Source organism: Diabrotica virgifera, chromosome 3 (assembly GCF_917563875.1).
Source record: "Diabrotica virgifera virgifera chromosome 3, PGI_DIABVI_V3a".
Lineage (NCBI taxonomy): Eukaryota > Metazoa > Arthropoda > Insecta > Coleoptera > Chrysomelidae > Diabrotica > Diabrotica virgifera.
Window position 1 is genome coordinate 45,161,066 of NC_065445.1, and position 15,595 is coordinate 45,176,660.

Here is a 15,595-nt window from a genome sequence, read left to right on the forward strand (position 1 = left end):
AGGAATATTCGGTAGATCTTAGAATCGGTTGTAATCTATTTTTCATATCCCTGAGTGATAAGGGAGGTTCCCCCTAACAGTTTGTAATGTTAGGTGGGGGTATATGTACATAACGTACTCTACAAGACTACGATTACATACAAATCGAAAAAATTATGATCAAAATCCATCAACAAGCAGGTCCATGTCACCAGCCCCCCCTTTTTCAATTTGAGGGTCAAAAAAAGCTCATTCGTTTGTATTGCGTTAGTACTGGATTGTATCACCCTTCATTCGTTTGTACTGCCCCCACCCTTTTAAATCTGCCTGGAGGGGCTGGTGACATGCCATCCCCCCCTTTTTCGATTTGAGGGTCAAAAAAAGGTTCATTCGTTTGTATTGCGTTAGTACTGGATTGTATCACCCTTCATTCGTTTGTACTGCCCCCACCCTTTTAAATCTGCCTGGAGGGGCTGGTGACATGCCATCCCCCCCTTTTTCGATCTGAAGGTCCGGGATGGGTATGTTCGTTTGTACTGCGTTAGTATCGGATTGTATCGTCCTTATTTTGTTTGTACTGCCCCCACCCGTCTAGATTGGCCTGGGGGGGCCAGTGACATGCTACCCTCTACTCTGCACTTTTTGCCTTCTGAAAGTCGAAAATAGGCTATTTCGTTTGTACTGCGTTAGTACTGGATTGTATCACCCTTCATTCGTTTGTACTGCCCCCACCCTTTTAAATCTGCCTGGAGGGGCTGGCGACATGACATCCCCCCCTTTTTCGATTTGAGGGTCAAAAAAAGGTTCATTCGTTTGTATTGCGTTAGTACTGGATTGTATCACCCTTCATTCGTTTGTACTGCCCCCACCCTTTTAAATCTGCCTGGAGGGGCTGGTGACATGCCATCCCCCCCTTTTTCGATCTGAAGTTCCGGGATGGGTATGTTCGTTTGTACTGCGTTAGTATCGGATTGTATCGTCCTTATTTTGTTTGTACTGCCCCCACCCGTCTAGATTGGCCTGGGGGGGGCCAGTGACATGCTACCCTCTACTCTGCACTTTTTGCCTTCTGAAAGTCGAAAATAGGCTATTTCGTTTGTACTGCGTTAGTACTGGATTGTATCACCCTTCATTCGTTTGTACTGCCCCCACCCTTTTAAATCTGCCTGGAGGGGCTGGTGACATGACATCCCCCCCTTTTTCGATTTGAGGGTCAAAAAAAGGTTCATTCGTTTGTATTGCGTTAGTACTGGATTGTATCACCCTTCATTCGTTTGTACTGCCCCCACCCTTTTAAATCTGCCTGGAAGGGCTGGTGACATGCCATCCCCCCTTTTTCGATCTGAAGGTCCGGGATGGGTATGTTCGTTTGTACTGCATTAGTATCGGATTGTATCGTCCTTATTTTGTTTGTACTGCCCCCACCCGTCTAGATTGGCCTGGGGGGGCCAGTGACATGCTACCCTCTACTCTGCACTTTTTGCCTTCTGAAAGTCGAAAATAGGCTATTTCGTTTGTACTGCGTTAGTACTGGATTGTATCATCCTTCATTCTTTTGTACTTCCTCCACCCTTTTAAATCTGCCTGGAGGGGCTGGTGACATGCCATCCCCACCTTTTTTGATATGGGGGTCCGGAATGGGTATGTTTGTTTGTACTACGTTAGTATCGGATTGTATCGCCCTTATTTTGTTTGTACTGCCCCCACCCGTCTAGATTGGCCTGGGGGGCCAGTGACATGCTACCCTTCTACATTTAAAACAGGGGAGGATTAATGCTAGGAGTAAGGACACAAAATTAGCCAAAACTATTATAGTAACACCGCGGGTGTAAAATTTGGTAAATTCGTCAAAAATGTAACGAATTACATTTTGAAACTGAAAAACAGGCTTGCAAGCCACTCTCCATGAAGAATGGAAAATTACACCCTCAGATGGATCTCGGAGTAGTTCTACGCTACCGATTTGAAAAATGGTACATGTATTTGTTGGAGATATTTTGAACACCATTTTCGATCAGAAATCAGAGGAGCGACCTTGCCTTTTCCTCCCAGGAAGAAATTTATCCATCCCCTCAATAAATTTTACAGTTTTACACGCTATCGATATGAAAATGAAAGATCTCATGCGGCGCATTCCGAAATGCACTCTTCGTTGTACAATTTCAACCTCTCTGTTGAAAACTTTTCAATCGTTTTTAAAACCATTCATTTTGGAACAAAGTCGTAGGGAAATAAAATAAAGATAATTGAATTTTTTATGATATACGACTATAAAATGCACTTAATAGGTTTTGCATAATAATTTTGCAATCTAAATTTTTTTAAAAAAGTTAAAATTTTTTATAAACTTTCTGAACAAAAAGTAGACCATTATTTAGAAGTTTGCTCATTTTTTTGCATATAAAGATACGCCCTACCTATCTAATACACTTTACAGAACTTAAGTTGGTTTATTTAATCGGCCTCAGCAATGTTTTAAAGTTATACACAATTTTTTGGCTTATAAACAAATACAGTGAGGACGTTTGAGTTAATAAATACGAATAAATTCATTTTTCTGTTATTTATCAAATAAACATTTTTTTCTGTTTTAGGACAACAGTAAAATGTATCTCGAATTAACTAAATTAAATACTTTCTTCTGTTTGTCTCAATTAATTAAAAAAAAATTTGGGCACCCTGTATAAATAATTATGTAATAAATAGATAATTGAATAATGTTTCAAATAAGCTAGCACACGACCCACATTTTCGTTTAAAAAAATCATAGATTACATCATCACACCCAGATGGATGACGTTAGTAGTATGATAGATATCCCAAAAATTATAATTTAAATATAAAAATCGACCTGTTTAGGGATTTATCTCCAGAGTTGCCCATTCTCGAGAAAATGAATTTATTCCAACTCAAACGTCCCCACTATATTTGTTTATAAGCAAAAAAATTGTTTATATCCTTAAAACAGTGCTGAGGCCGCTTAAATAATCCGATTTTAATTTTGTAAAGTGTATTGGATTGGTAAAGTACCTCTCGATATGTAAAAAAATTAGCAAACTTCTAACAGGTCTACTTTTTGTTCAGAAAGTTTTTAAAAAATTTGAACTTTTCTAAAAAAATTTAGATTGCAAAATTATTATGCAAAATCTATTATGTCGATTTTAATAAAATTTGGTGGACGGATTGAGTATGTTGTAAGAACTTTCTAAGTAAAATACGAAGGTTCTAAGTGCAACCAAATTGGTTGAAAAACATTGAATAAAAAGAGGCTTATTTTGCCCTCTTATTTTGTATTTATTGCTATTTTGCAGAAAGGATAATCATTTAAGATATTTTATAGCAGTCGTGTCGTATATCATACAAAATTCAATTATCTTTATTTTATTTCCCTATGACTTTGTTCCAAAATGAATCGTTTTTAGGAGCAATGAAAGTTGAAAAAAATCGATGTTTTTCGAAATTTTTAAATATTTAAATTTTTTTAATAATGTTCCAAACATATTTGAGAAGGAGCGTAAGTCAATTTTAATTACTGAAGTTGTTACCTAATTTTATCTGCAAAAATCGGAATGCCACCTCTCACATCCACCTCAAAACAGATCCGCCCTGGTCTATACAGCGATAATTCCATAGTAGAAATCGAAAATTGCAATGTCATTGTTTATTTAATAGGTCAGTTTGGCATTTAATATACTTGCAAATATTTTTCTATAAAAATGTCTCGTTTTGGCACTGAATCTGTAGAGTCAATTAACACGTTGACGGACAGTGCGTCAAATGTATAAGCAAGTTTTTGACACTATATTTATTTTACAAATAATGAAATACCTACGGAAATTCTGAATCTTATTGCAGTCATAAATGAAGAATACAAACCTTTCTAGAAAACAAATTGCCAGAACATAGCAGCTGCAATTATTGTTATCTGGTCTCTGAAATTAGATGGTAAGAAAGATATTGATTGTGGGAACTTTTCATTTAATGTTCCAAATACATACTTTTAATAATTTTCGATTCCAATGAATTCTGCCGTATGTATGTTTCAGTTAATCAGTTATCCAGAGAGGTTGAAATTGTACAACGAAGAGTGCATTTCGGAATACGCCGCATAAGATCTTTGATAATCATATCGATAGCGTCTGAAACTGTAAAATATATTGAGGGGATGGATAAATTTCTTCCTAGTAGGAAAAAACAAGGTCGCTGCTCTGATTTCTGATTGAAAATGGTGTTCAAAATATCTCCAACAAATACATGTACCATTTTTCAAATCGCTACTACTCCGAGATCCATCTGAGGGGGTAAATTTCCATTCCCCATGGAGAGTGGAGAGTGACTTGTAAGCCTGTTTTTCAGTTTCAAAATTTAATTCGTTTCATTTTTGACGAATTTACCAAATTTTACACCCACGGTGTTACTATGTGCAATGTTTGGCTGATTTTGTGTCCTTACTCCTAGCACTAATCCTTCTCTGTTTTAAATGTAGAAGGGTAGGGGTAGTACAAACAAAATAAGGGCGGTACAATCCAGTACTAACGCAGTACAAACGAAATAGCCTATTTTTGACATTCAGATGGCAAAGAATGCATAGTAGAGGGGTAGCATGTCACTGGCCCCCCAGGCCAATCTAGACGGGTGGGGGCGGTACAAACAAAATAAGGGCGATACAATCCGATACTAACGTAGTACAAACGAACATACCCATCCCGGACCCCCACATCGAAAAAGGGGGGATGGCATGTCACCAGCCCCTCCAGGCAGATTTAAAAGGGTGGAGGCAGTACAAACGAATGAAGGGTGATACAATCCAGTACTAACGCAGTACAAACGAAATAGCCTATTTTCGACATTTAGAAGGCAAAAAGTGCAGAGTACAGGGTAGCATGTCACTGCCCCCCCCAGGCCAATCTAGACGGGTGGGGGCAGTACAATCAAAATAAGGGCGATACAATCCGATACTAACGCAGTACAAACGAACATACCCATCCCGGACCCCCAGATCGAAAAAGGGGGGGATGGCATGTCACCAGCCCCTCCAGGCAGATTTAAAAGGGTGGGGGCAGTACAAACGAATGAAGGGTGATACAATCCAGTACTAACGCAATACAAACGAATGAACCTTTTTTTGACCCTCAAATCGAAAAAGGGGGGGATGACATGTCACCAGCCCCTCCAGGCAGATTTAAAAGGGTGGGGGCAGTACAAACGAATGAAGGGTGATACAATCCAGTACTAACGCAATACAAACGAATGAGCTTTTTTTTGACCCTCAAATCGAAAAAGGGGGGGATGGCATGTCACCAGCCCCTCCAGGCAGATTTAAAAGGGTGGGGGCAGTACAAACGAATGAAGGGTGATACAATCCAGTACTAACGCAGTACAAACGAAATAGCCTATTTTCGACATTTAGAAGGCAAAAAGTGCAGAGTACAGGGTAGCATGTCACTGGCCCCCCCAGGCCAATCTAGACGGGTGGGGCCAGTACAAACAAAATAAGGGCGATACAATCCGATACTAACGCAGTACAAACGAACATACCCATCCCGGACCCCCAGATCGAAAAAGGGGGGGATGGCATGTCACCAGCCCCTCCAGGCAGATTTAAAAGGGTGGGGGCAGTACAAACGAATGAAGGGTGATACAATCCAGTACTAACGCAATACAAACGAATGAACCTTTTTTTGACCCTCAAATCGAAAAAGGGGGGGATGGCATGTCACCAGCCCCTCCAGGCAGATTTAAAAGGGTGGGGGCAGTACAAACGAATGAAGGGTGATACAATCCAGTACTAACGCAATACAAACGAATGAGCTTTTTTTTGACCCTCAAATCGAAAAAGGGGGGGCTGGTGACATGGACCTTCAACAAGCTCCTGAGATATTAATCGCAGCATATGTTTGAAGAATCAATTTCATTTTTTGAGTGCACGGATTTTAATAATTCCCCTCCACCGACCACGAATCGATTTCGTTAGGACATAATTTTTAAATCTTCATTAACCACTTTATTGAGGTTCAAATTTTACTCAAACTTTTACACATAAACTATATACCTTGAGCTTTAAAATGGCGCTAGTTATTTTGCATACTTAATTGTTATAAACAAATTAGCTGTGAATTAATTTAAAAAAAGTGGCCAACTTTGACCGTAATTAACCTAGGCGAAAAGTTTTTTTTTAAATTCGTGTAAAAATACCAGCAATCCAAAAGTAGTTTTAATCTAGAGTCAATATTAACAAAGTTATTCAAATTGTTTATAAGCCAAAAATCACTCTACTTTAGTAAAATGTTTTCGGAATGATAAAAATGACTTTTTATTAATTTTTTTTAATTCTTTGGAAATATAACTATTCTTCTTTCGCGTGGCTTCCACAGAACTGCTATATCATTCTTATTTTCTAAACAATAATATTTCAAAAAAGCTCTTTGGGATAAACAAATTAAATAAAAATAAAATAAAAATTTTATTTTTAATTCAGTTGAAATGCGAAGGCAAAACAATCTTACTTTTCAATTAGAATACAGAACTTAGTCCAGTCCCTTGAATCGCGATTTTCGGTTCTTATTGGAGCCTCATCGGAAAGAACGTAGGCTTGTTCTCCATATCCCAATTGATCCGTACTGAGAGGTTTTCCCACCCATTGCAACTGAAGTGAAAATATTAGGTAACTAGCGTCATCTGGCAATTAAAAAATGAAGTTTTAGATCCTAATAGCATTATTAATAATATTTAGAAAATATTAAAATATTACTAAAAGATTTTTAAATCGAAAACTTATTGGTCCATTTCCTTGGTTCACACTTGGTAACACCCCCAAGGCTTCTAAAATTTGCAAGCACAATGGATGCTGAAGCGAAGAAGACAAGAGGGAATTCAAAAAACTTACAATTCACGACCCCGTCTGTTCAGCTGGTAAATTCCAACAGAAAAAGGACCTAGTTACTCAAAGGAGTAAAGGCTAATATAAAAATAAAATAAAAATTTTATTTTTAATTCAGTTGCAATGCGAAGGCAAAACAATCTTACTTTTCAATTAGAATACGGAGCGCAGTCCAGTCCCTTGAACAGCGATTTTCGGCTCTTATTGGAGCCTCATCGGGATATGGAGATCAAGCCTACGTTCTTTCCGATGAGGCTCCAATAAGAGCCGAAAATCGCGATTCAAGGGACTGGACTGCGCTCCGTATTCTAATTGAAAAATAAGATTGTTTTGCCTTCGCATTGCAACTGAATTAAAAATAAAATTTTTATTTTATTTTTATATTGGTCTTTACTCCTTCGAGTAACTAGGTACATTTTCTGTTGGAATTTACCAGCTGAACAGACGGGGTCGTGAATTGTAAGTTTTTTGAATTCCCTCTTGTCTTCTTCGCTTCAGCATCCATTTGGCTTGCAAATTTTAGAAGCCTTGGAGGTGTTACCAAGGAAATGGACCATGGACCAATAAGTTTTCGATTTAAAAATCTTTTAGTAATATTTTAATATTTACTAAATAATAATGCTATTAGGATCGAAAACTTCATCTTTTAAATTAAATAAAATTTAAACTAATTGTGCATTATATGGACTGTTTGACTCAACTTTTCATGCAACATGATAGTCTAAATCATTTTCTCAAAAGTTATAGCAAATTTTTTATTTTCGAAATTAGTTTTATTTTGAAATTTACGAAGCAACAAATGATCGGACGAAAATTCAAAAACTGACATTTTAACACTTGCTCATCTACTAAAAGAAGGATACTATAATAAGATATTTTATTACCGTATTTTACCTGTGGCGATTTAAATTAAAAAACTGCCATTTTTGACACTAATTTGTTAATAACTAAAATTCTCGTCCGAACTGTGACGGGTACAGTATATAGTACCCAAAAAACCTATTTGCAACCTGGCTGCTCAAGTGTCCCGAACATGGCATATTTTTTAATTATTTCCCTGGCGTAATAAAGTAATCACGTTACCTGAACTACAGCCACCAGATTCGTGTTGTTATTGGTAGCATAAAATCCACAATTTAAAAAGATGAATACAGTAAGGAACACAACATTAGAGATTATTTTGCACATTCCAAAATCGCGCACTACGTTTTAAAATATAAAATTTAATGTAAAATACACTTAACAAACCATAATAAATCGAGATGAGCATTATGCTTTCTTACATACCAGCAACCGGAACATTGTTAAGATAATTACCATATTTCTCATTGAATCTACATATTTAAATTGTAATTGTTTGAATTATGAAATAATGCCAATTCGCATGAAAATGTATGTGCTGTGCAGTAGAGTAATGAATTTCCCAGGTAGCTAAGTCAGATTACCCAACCGGACTGAGGCGCTGGATCGACTTTAGACTTTAGAGCAGGGGTTCATAACCGGTGGTACGCATACCACTGGTGGTACGCTGGAAGATTTCAGGTGGTACGCGTAGCGTTTGTGAAACAAGCGATTACGCTGGTCTGCGAAAGTGTCTGTGCAGTTTGTCGGGTCGGGTACTGCTTTCTACGCTGTCATTTTTTGAAGAAAACGAAATATCTCCAATAGCAGATGTGGTTGCTGATATAATCATTATTCACTTGGAATCTCTTCCAGAAAGTTTTAATGAATATTTCTCTGAAGATTATTCCAAAATTGACTGGATCAGAAAACCTCACCAAATGGGTTGGAATTACAGGAAACATTCATCGACCTAACAGAAGACAGTTCTATGAATAGTATATATTATTTGGTTCTATGAAAGATAGTTTTAAAGAGAAATCCTTAATTGACTTCTGGATGAGACGTAAATCCGAGTATCCAATGCCCTTCCGGCAGGCTATGCTGCTTTAATGCCATTGGTCACTTGTTACTTGTGTGAGACTGGTTTTTCTGACTTATTCTGTATAAAAAATAAAAATAGAAACAGACTAACAAGTGTTGAAGAGGACTTAAGAATAAAATTAAGTTCAATAAAATTACTCCTGCAATTGGCACTCTAATCACAGGCAAACTTCAACAAGCTTCGGATTAATCTCGATATACAATGACTAAAATGTTGATTTTTGTTGATTTGTATTACTTTTGGATGATAGTTTGTACAAATAATTTTTTAACACTGCAGTATGTTTTTGTATAGCTATGAGTAATAAGTTATAATGTGCATAATTATTGTTCTATTTTCCTTTACTGTCAAAATTTTATTAAAAAACGTATATCTGTTCATATTTTTAAACAAAATTTAGTAAACATAATTGACAAATAGCTAATTATATTTATTGTTGTCTTGAGAAAGGCTTGGAAAAGTGAATGAATAATTAAATATAAAGTTACATTAGTTATTTAATTGAAATAAAACAAGCCAATGGACATGTTTCTGATAGTCAATATGTTTCTAAAAAAATAGGATCAGGGGGCATCCTTCCATTCCAGCCTACCCGGTGTTTGGTGGTACGCCAAAATCTTCAAAATACTTCAGGTGTTACGCAGTTGTTAGAAGGTTGGGAACCCCTGCTTTAGAGGGTATGCGATAGAGGTTCGAGCCCCAGCTCAGTGAAGAGAAAAATAAAATTCTAAAAGAATCTATAGACCAAGAGGCAGCGCTGAAAAATCTCTTTGAATTTACTAAAGCTAGATTTTTCACAGTTGATTACTGTGAGTGTGTAGAGAAACATACTGCGGTCGGTCAAGCGAAACGTAGAACAGGGGTTACTGAGAGGGTATCAAACTTGCTTTCCTACGAAGGTAAGTAAATCCATGTACTAAGGCTGAAAATCAGTATACACATTCTAAATTAAATATAAATAAAAGTTATTATAGTCGGTCAGCTGTATAACGGGACAGAGCCGGTCGGTCGGCCCCAATAGTCAATTGAGGAAATGAAGCATTTTGGCTTGCAATTTATTCGTCCAGCATGGATTTACTTGAAATTTTCACAGAAGGTAGGGAATAGTCCAATAATCATTTTCTATATAATGCCGCTATCCTACGCTAAAACTTTGGGGGTGGGAATATTTTATTACATTTTAATAATGTAATTCGATGGAAACAGTGATTCTAAGAAAAAAATGTTTTTTGCATTATCTTCGTAAAACTAATATTTTTCGAGTTATTCGCGCTTAAAAATAAGTGTTTCGAACAGTTTTTGACGAAAAAATCGACTTTTTAAAGGGTTTTTGAGAATACCTCGAAAAATATTCTATATATTTTTGGCGATAAAAAGTTTCTTCAAAAATGATTTTGTAGGATTTTTAAAGAGCTATAAGACTGTGTAAATTAAATTCCGTAAGATCCCTTAGTTTTTAATTGGGGCGGGTTTAAAGGGCTCGAGTAAGGGGGTGTTTGTTGGTAAATAGAGGTTTTAAACAGCTATAATATCTGGCCAACTATTTACTGTAATGAAAATCTATGCACAGGGTAATTTTAGTCATTAAAAAAGCTACAAGTTAGCAGTTTATAATTTTTTAGTACCTTCAGTATTTTCGGAGATATTTTGAAGTATAAGGTGAAAAATACCAAATTGCAAAAAATAAATTTTTCTTTAAACTCAAATTTTTCCAAAATTAGGCATTTTAAATAGGTTAAACTCCTTGAGTGTATTGATAATATAAACATAAAAGGAACTACAGAAAGGTGAAGACCAATTTTGAATTAGGAAGGTAGTTAGGGGGTTGTTTTCACTGATTTTTTCGCAGAGAAAAGCAGGTACCGACATTTTTTTGATTACAAGTCGCTTAGTTTCCATGCTAGAAACTTTTTATTATTATTTTTGAAAGGTTCAACTGTATATTTGAAAAAAGATTTTTTAAGTTTTCCTCGAAAAATGAAAATTTTTCCCATTATTTGGCTTTGAATATTTCAAATTATGCATTTGACGAAAAATGCTAATTTTAACATGCCGTATCTCGGTTTGTATTGGTCATAAAGATATTAATGGAAAAGAATTTGGATGTGTTACTAAAAGATAAAATTTTGATATCTACAGTTTTTTTGATTAAATGCATATTTTTCGAGGTATTCTCAAAAAACTGTGATTTTTTCGTCGAAAAACTGTTATTTTCAAGCACGAATAACTCGAAAAATCTTAGTTTTACGAAGAAAATGTAAAAAACATTTTTTTGTTAGAATCACTTTTTTCATCCAATTGCATGATTAAAATGTAATAAAAAGTTTCCACCCCCTGAGATGGGATGGCAACCACCCCCAAGGTTTTAGCGTATCATAGCGATATGATGTAGAAAATGATCCTTGGACTGTTCCCTACCTTCTGTGAAAATTTCAAGTAAATCCATGCAGGACGAAAAAATTGCGAGCTAAAAGGCTTCATTTCCTTAATCGAGTATTGGAGCCAACCGACCGGCTCTGTCCCGTCATACAGCTGACCGACTATAATAATTTTTATTTATATTTAATTTAGAATGTGTGTACTGATTTTCAGCCTTAGTAAATGGACTTAATTACCTTCGTAGGAAAGCAACTTTGATACCTTCTCAGTAACCCCTGTTCTACGTTTCTCTTGGTCGACCAAGCAGTATGTTTCTCTTCACACTCACAGTAATCAACTGTGAAAAATCTAGCTTTAGTAAATTCAAAGAGATTTTTCAGCGCTGTCCCTTCGTCTACTACGACTTAGTCTGGAATTATCTGGTGTCTGATCGGCCTATGCGGAGCGGTACGGCAAGGGATAAGTGCATGCGGCTCGGTGATACTCCTCCAAAGATCCGAAAGGGCGTTGACGCCTGAAAACGGTGTATAGGTACTTGTATTTAATATTTAAAATTGACTGTTTTAAAATCTTTGAAGAAAACGGTTTAAAATTAGTAGGTCAATAAATCAGTATGTGAATAATTGTATATTGTATGAGATTGGGGTTCTTCTCACCCTCTACTTTACTTTTGAACTTAAGCCGTTGAAAACTGATTTATTCTAAGCAACTTTTGTTCTATAGAATTTATTCACTAAGTCAATACTGTTTGAGTTACTTGCGAGTGAATATGTTCATTAAAAAAAAAACAGGTTTCTAGGCGATATTTGCAAATTAATTAAAAAAGTAAGGAATTTTATCGAAAAAATACCTATAGCAAAAATGTGGCTTATAAAAAAACCAAAAAGATGGTATACCTATGAAGTATGTAGATCCAGTAAAAGTAGAGTTATAGCCCATGAAAAGTACTTTGTTGTTCATCAAATCTCAAATCCAAGATTTAAACGTAAAATAATAAAAAAATGGTATTTTCCGGGCAAACTCTTAAAAACTGTTTTATAGTGTTTAATAGTTATTTATGATAATTATAAGTGTTAAAAGTACAATTTTAAGGTACGCGTGTGAAGGTTTGAAGAATGAGCGAAGCGAATTCTGCAATTCACATGAGTGCCTTAAAAATGCACTTTTTAACACGTATATCATACAGTATTTTTTCTACAAACGTTATAAATTTATAAAATACAATATTTTTGTTAATTGCTGAAACCATTAAACCTATGACCGGTAAAAGGTAGAACTGGTTGTCTAGATTTGAGGGGAATGTCTAAAAATTCTTAGCGAAAATATTATACCGTTACATAAACTTGTTTTTTCTATAAACGTGTTAAAAATGCAATTTTACAGTTTAAATTAAATTTTAAAAAACCTTTTAAACCACCGTTTTCAAATTGCGCAAGTTGTACTATTAATATTAATGTTAATAAATGAAATAATATAAATATTTTGACGTTTCACAATTTGACAATTCACTTTTAACTGCTGTGTCTTAAAAATTTTAAAGCACTAGTGCCTTAAAGTAGCATTTTTAACGCTCCTATAGCGAGTCGAGCTCTCCTGGATGTGTTGCCGAGGAAATCCAGAATGCAATAATATTATATCGCTTATAATAAGTTTGAGAAATGGTTTGAAGCGAAAGGCGTTTCTTGGAAATATAGTTAGAAACTCAGTTATTCTACTCATTCAGTCTTAACCATGGAAAATGGTAAAACTGCAGTGCAAGAAATTCATTTTTCAAATTGCGCAAATTGTATTATTAATATTAATGTTAATAAATGAATGACGTTTGCTTTCAAAGTTTGACATTTCACTTTTAACTGCAGTGCCATAAAAGCTTTAAAGCACCCAGTGTTTTAAAGTGACATTTTTAAGGCTCCTGCTAAAAATTGCATCTTTAACACGTTTGTAGAAAAAAGAGTTTTCTTTATCTTACTTTTTATGAAAGCTTTTATAAAAATCCTGAAAATTACCCTCTAATTAGCATCACAAATGAAATTAATCATTCCCGCTTTACAATTTACTTTACTTATGTATTGTTTATACGATCTGTGAGTTTCACCGGTTTAAAGTGCTTATTGATTGATATGTCGCAGCTCTTTGAAGTAAGATTTCAGCTAATAGTCTAAGAGCTAGAGCCGAAAAATCATCGTCATAAGTAATATGGAGTTTGGCATGTACATGTGTCTATTGTATATTGATAATTATGACCCTTTTCAGGCTGACACCTCAGTGGATACAGGAAGTAGCAATAAGGGATGAAAGGGGAAAGTTGGTGTAGCCTTTAACGGTTTTCACCTCCTATTTTGTTAAACCTCCATCGATTTGCATGAAAATTGGTGACTAGTTAGACATACCTCAGGAAATAAAAATGATTTGGTGCCAACTTGCACTTTAACCCTGGGGGTGGATACCACCCCTTCTCGGGGGTGAGAACGATTTTATTAAAAATAACCCCACAAATCGGTAGAGGGACAAATTATAAGTAAAATTTGTTATATCATGTTATTAAAAAAATCAATACTTTTTGAGTTATTAAAGATCAAAGATTTGTCTGTTTAAGAGCACATGCGTAAAGTTACGGATGATAAAAAGGACATATTAATTAATTGTATGTTACTAAAATATTATTTTTATATTATTTCGATATTATACATTTAGCAAAAGTGTATTCGAATATGTCAAATGTACCTATTATTGGACACCCCCAGTTTCTTGATATATTTAGTTTATAATGAAACAAAAAATTCAATTAAATATCGAAATAATATAAAAATAATATTTTATTAACATACAATTAATTACCATGCTCTTTTTGTCATCCGAAACTTCACGCATATGCTCTTAAATCGACAAATCTTTGATCTTTAATAACTCAAAAAGTATTGATTTGTTTTAATAACATGATATAACAAATTTTACTTAAAATTTGTCCCTCTATCGATTTGTAGGGTTATTTTTATTAAAATAGTTTTCACCCGCGGGAAGGGGTGGTATTCACCACCAGGGCAAAAGTGTAAGTGGCACCAAATCAGTTTTGTTTCTTGAGGTATGCTCTAACTAGTCACCAATTCTCATGCAAATCGATGGAGGTTTAACAAAATAGGAGGTGAAAACCTTTAATGACTGCGCTAACTTACCCCTTCCATCCCTTATTGCTACTTCCTGTATCCACTAAGGTGTCAGCCTGAAAGGGGTCATGATTGTCAATATACAATGGACACATTTCACAGGAAAAACTCCATATTACTTATGACGATGATTTTTCGGCTCTAGTTCTCCGTCTATAAGGTCGAAGACAATATTATTATATTATAGAGAGGGGGAACAAAAAGAAGAATGTACATCTTAGTTGATGTCAGATTATAACCAAAAATATTAATGCTTGTACAAAATCAGACAGAAAAACATTTGCGACCAATTAATTCGTGCTTATACCAATAATTAATAGATACATATTTATACTACTTCACCTTTAGGTAGGTTATTGTGATTAAAAATATTCTAATTGCAACGGTTGATCTTTTATCAAATTTTAATGATTAAATTAATTTCTAATGAGAGCAGAGACGCTTTCACCCATTCCAACACCGGGGCAGTAAAGAAATTATATTAATTTTATTTTCTTGTTTAGATATTCGTTTAGGTAAATGAAAATAGTCGGTACTAGTAAATGATATCAGATGTGGAATGTAACGGCAGAACTTTCAGTTCCAAAAAAACTTATACAAACTCGTGAAGATGTGTAAATAGCTATAGATCTAGAGTATATTATTATAGATACCTATTATACAGATATTATACAAACTCTCAGAATCGTTTAATTCTCAGAAAGGTGCCTACAAGGAGATGAGCTGTCACCTATCATTTTTAATATAATCCTAGAGAAAATAGTAAGAACAGCACACATTAGAACAGACCTACTGATGGTAGGGGAGCCCAAGCGGTGATTTTTGCAGTTACTCGAGCGCGTATGATTATCATATGGGGAGAAACCTGGTGCCCTGCAGATGTAGCTCTACCATATTTAGCTCTTAACACAGGGAATTTCGTTAGAAGGGGGCCCGAAAAAAAATCTATCCTTAAAAATACTCGAAATTATCAGATTAAGATAAAGTAAGTTAAGGACATGCAAAACAGTGAATATTTCAAAAATCTGACGATTTGAGCGGGGCGTAAGGAAATGGGTGAGTTGAAAATTTCCCAAAAAAAGCGAATAATTCGCGAAATGAACGTTAGATCGAAAAACTAAAAAATACATCTTCAATATTTTTCAAAAATCTATCGAATGATACCAAACATGAACCCCCACTAAGAGGGGTGGGGGGTAAATTTAAAATTTTAAATACAAATCCCGCGATATTAAATTTGCGGTTAAA

At 35.2% G+C, this 15,595-nt stretch overlaps 1 protein-coding gene across 1 annotated transcript in view; it reads right to left on the minus strand.

Annotated features, from left to right (window-relative positions):
• LOC114342938 (testicular acid phosphatase homolog) overlaps positions 1-8,090 on the minus strand; it is a 53,397-nt gene extending 45,307 nt beyond the window's left edge. The window contains exon 1 of the mRNA XM_050645091.1: positions 7,943-8,090. Coding sequence (XP_050501048.1) covers positions 7,943-8,047 — 105 coding nt within the window. The 5' untranslated portion in view covers positions 8,048-8,090. The remainder of the gene's footprint in view (positions 1-7,942) is intronic.
• Between the last annotated feature and the right edge of the window lie 7,505 nt (positions 8,091-15,595).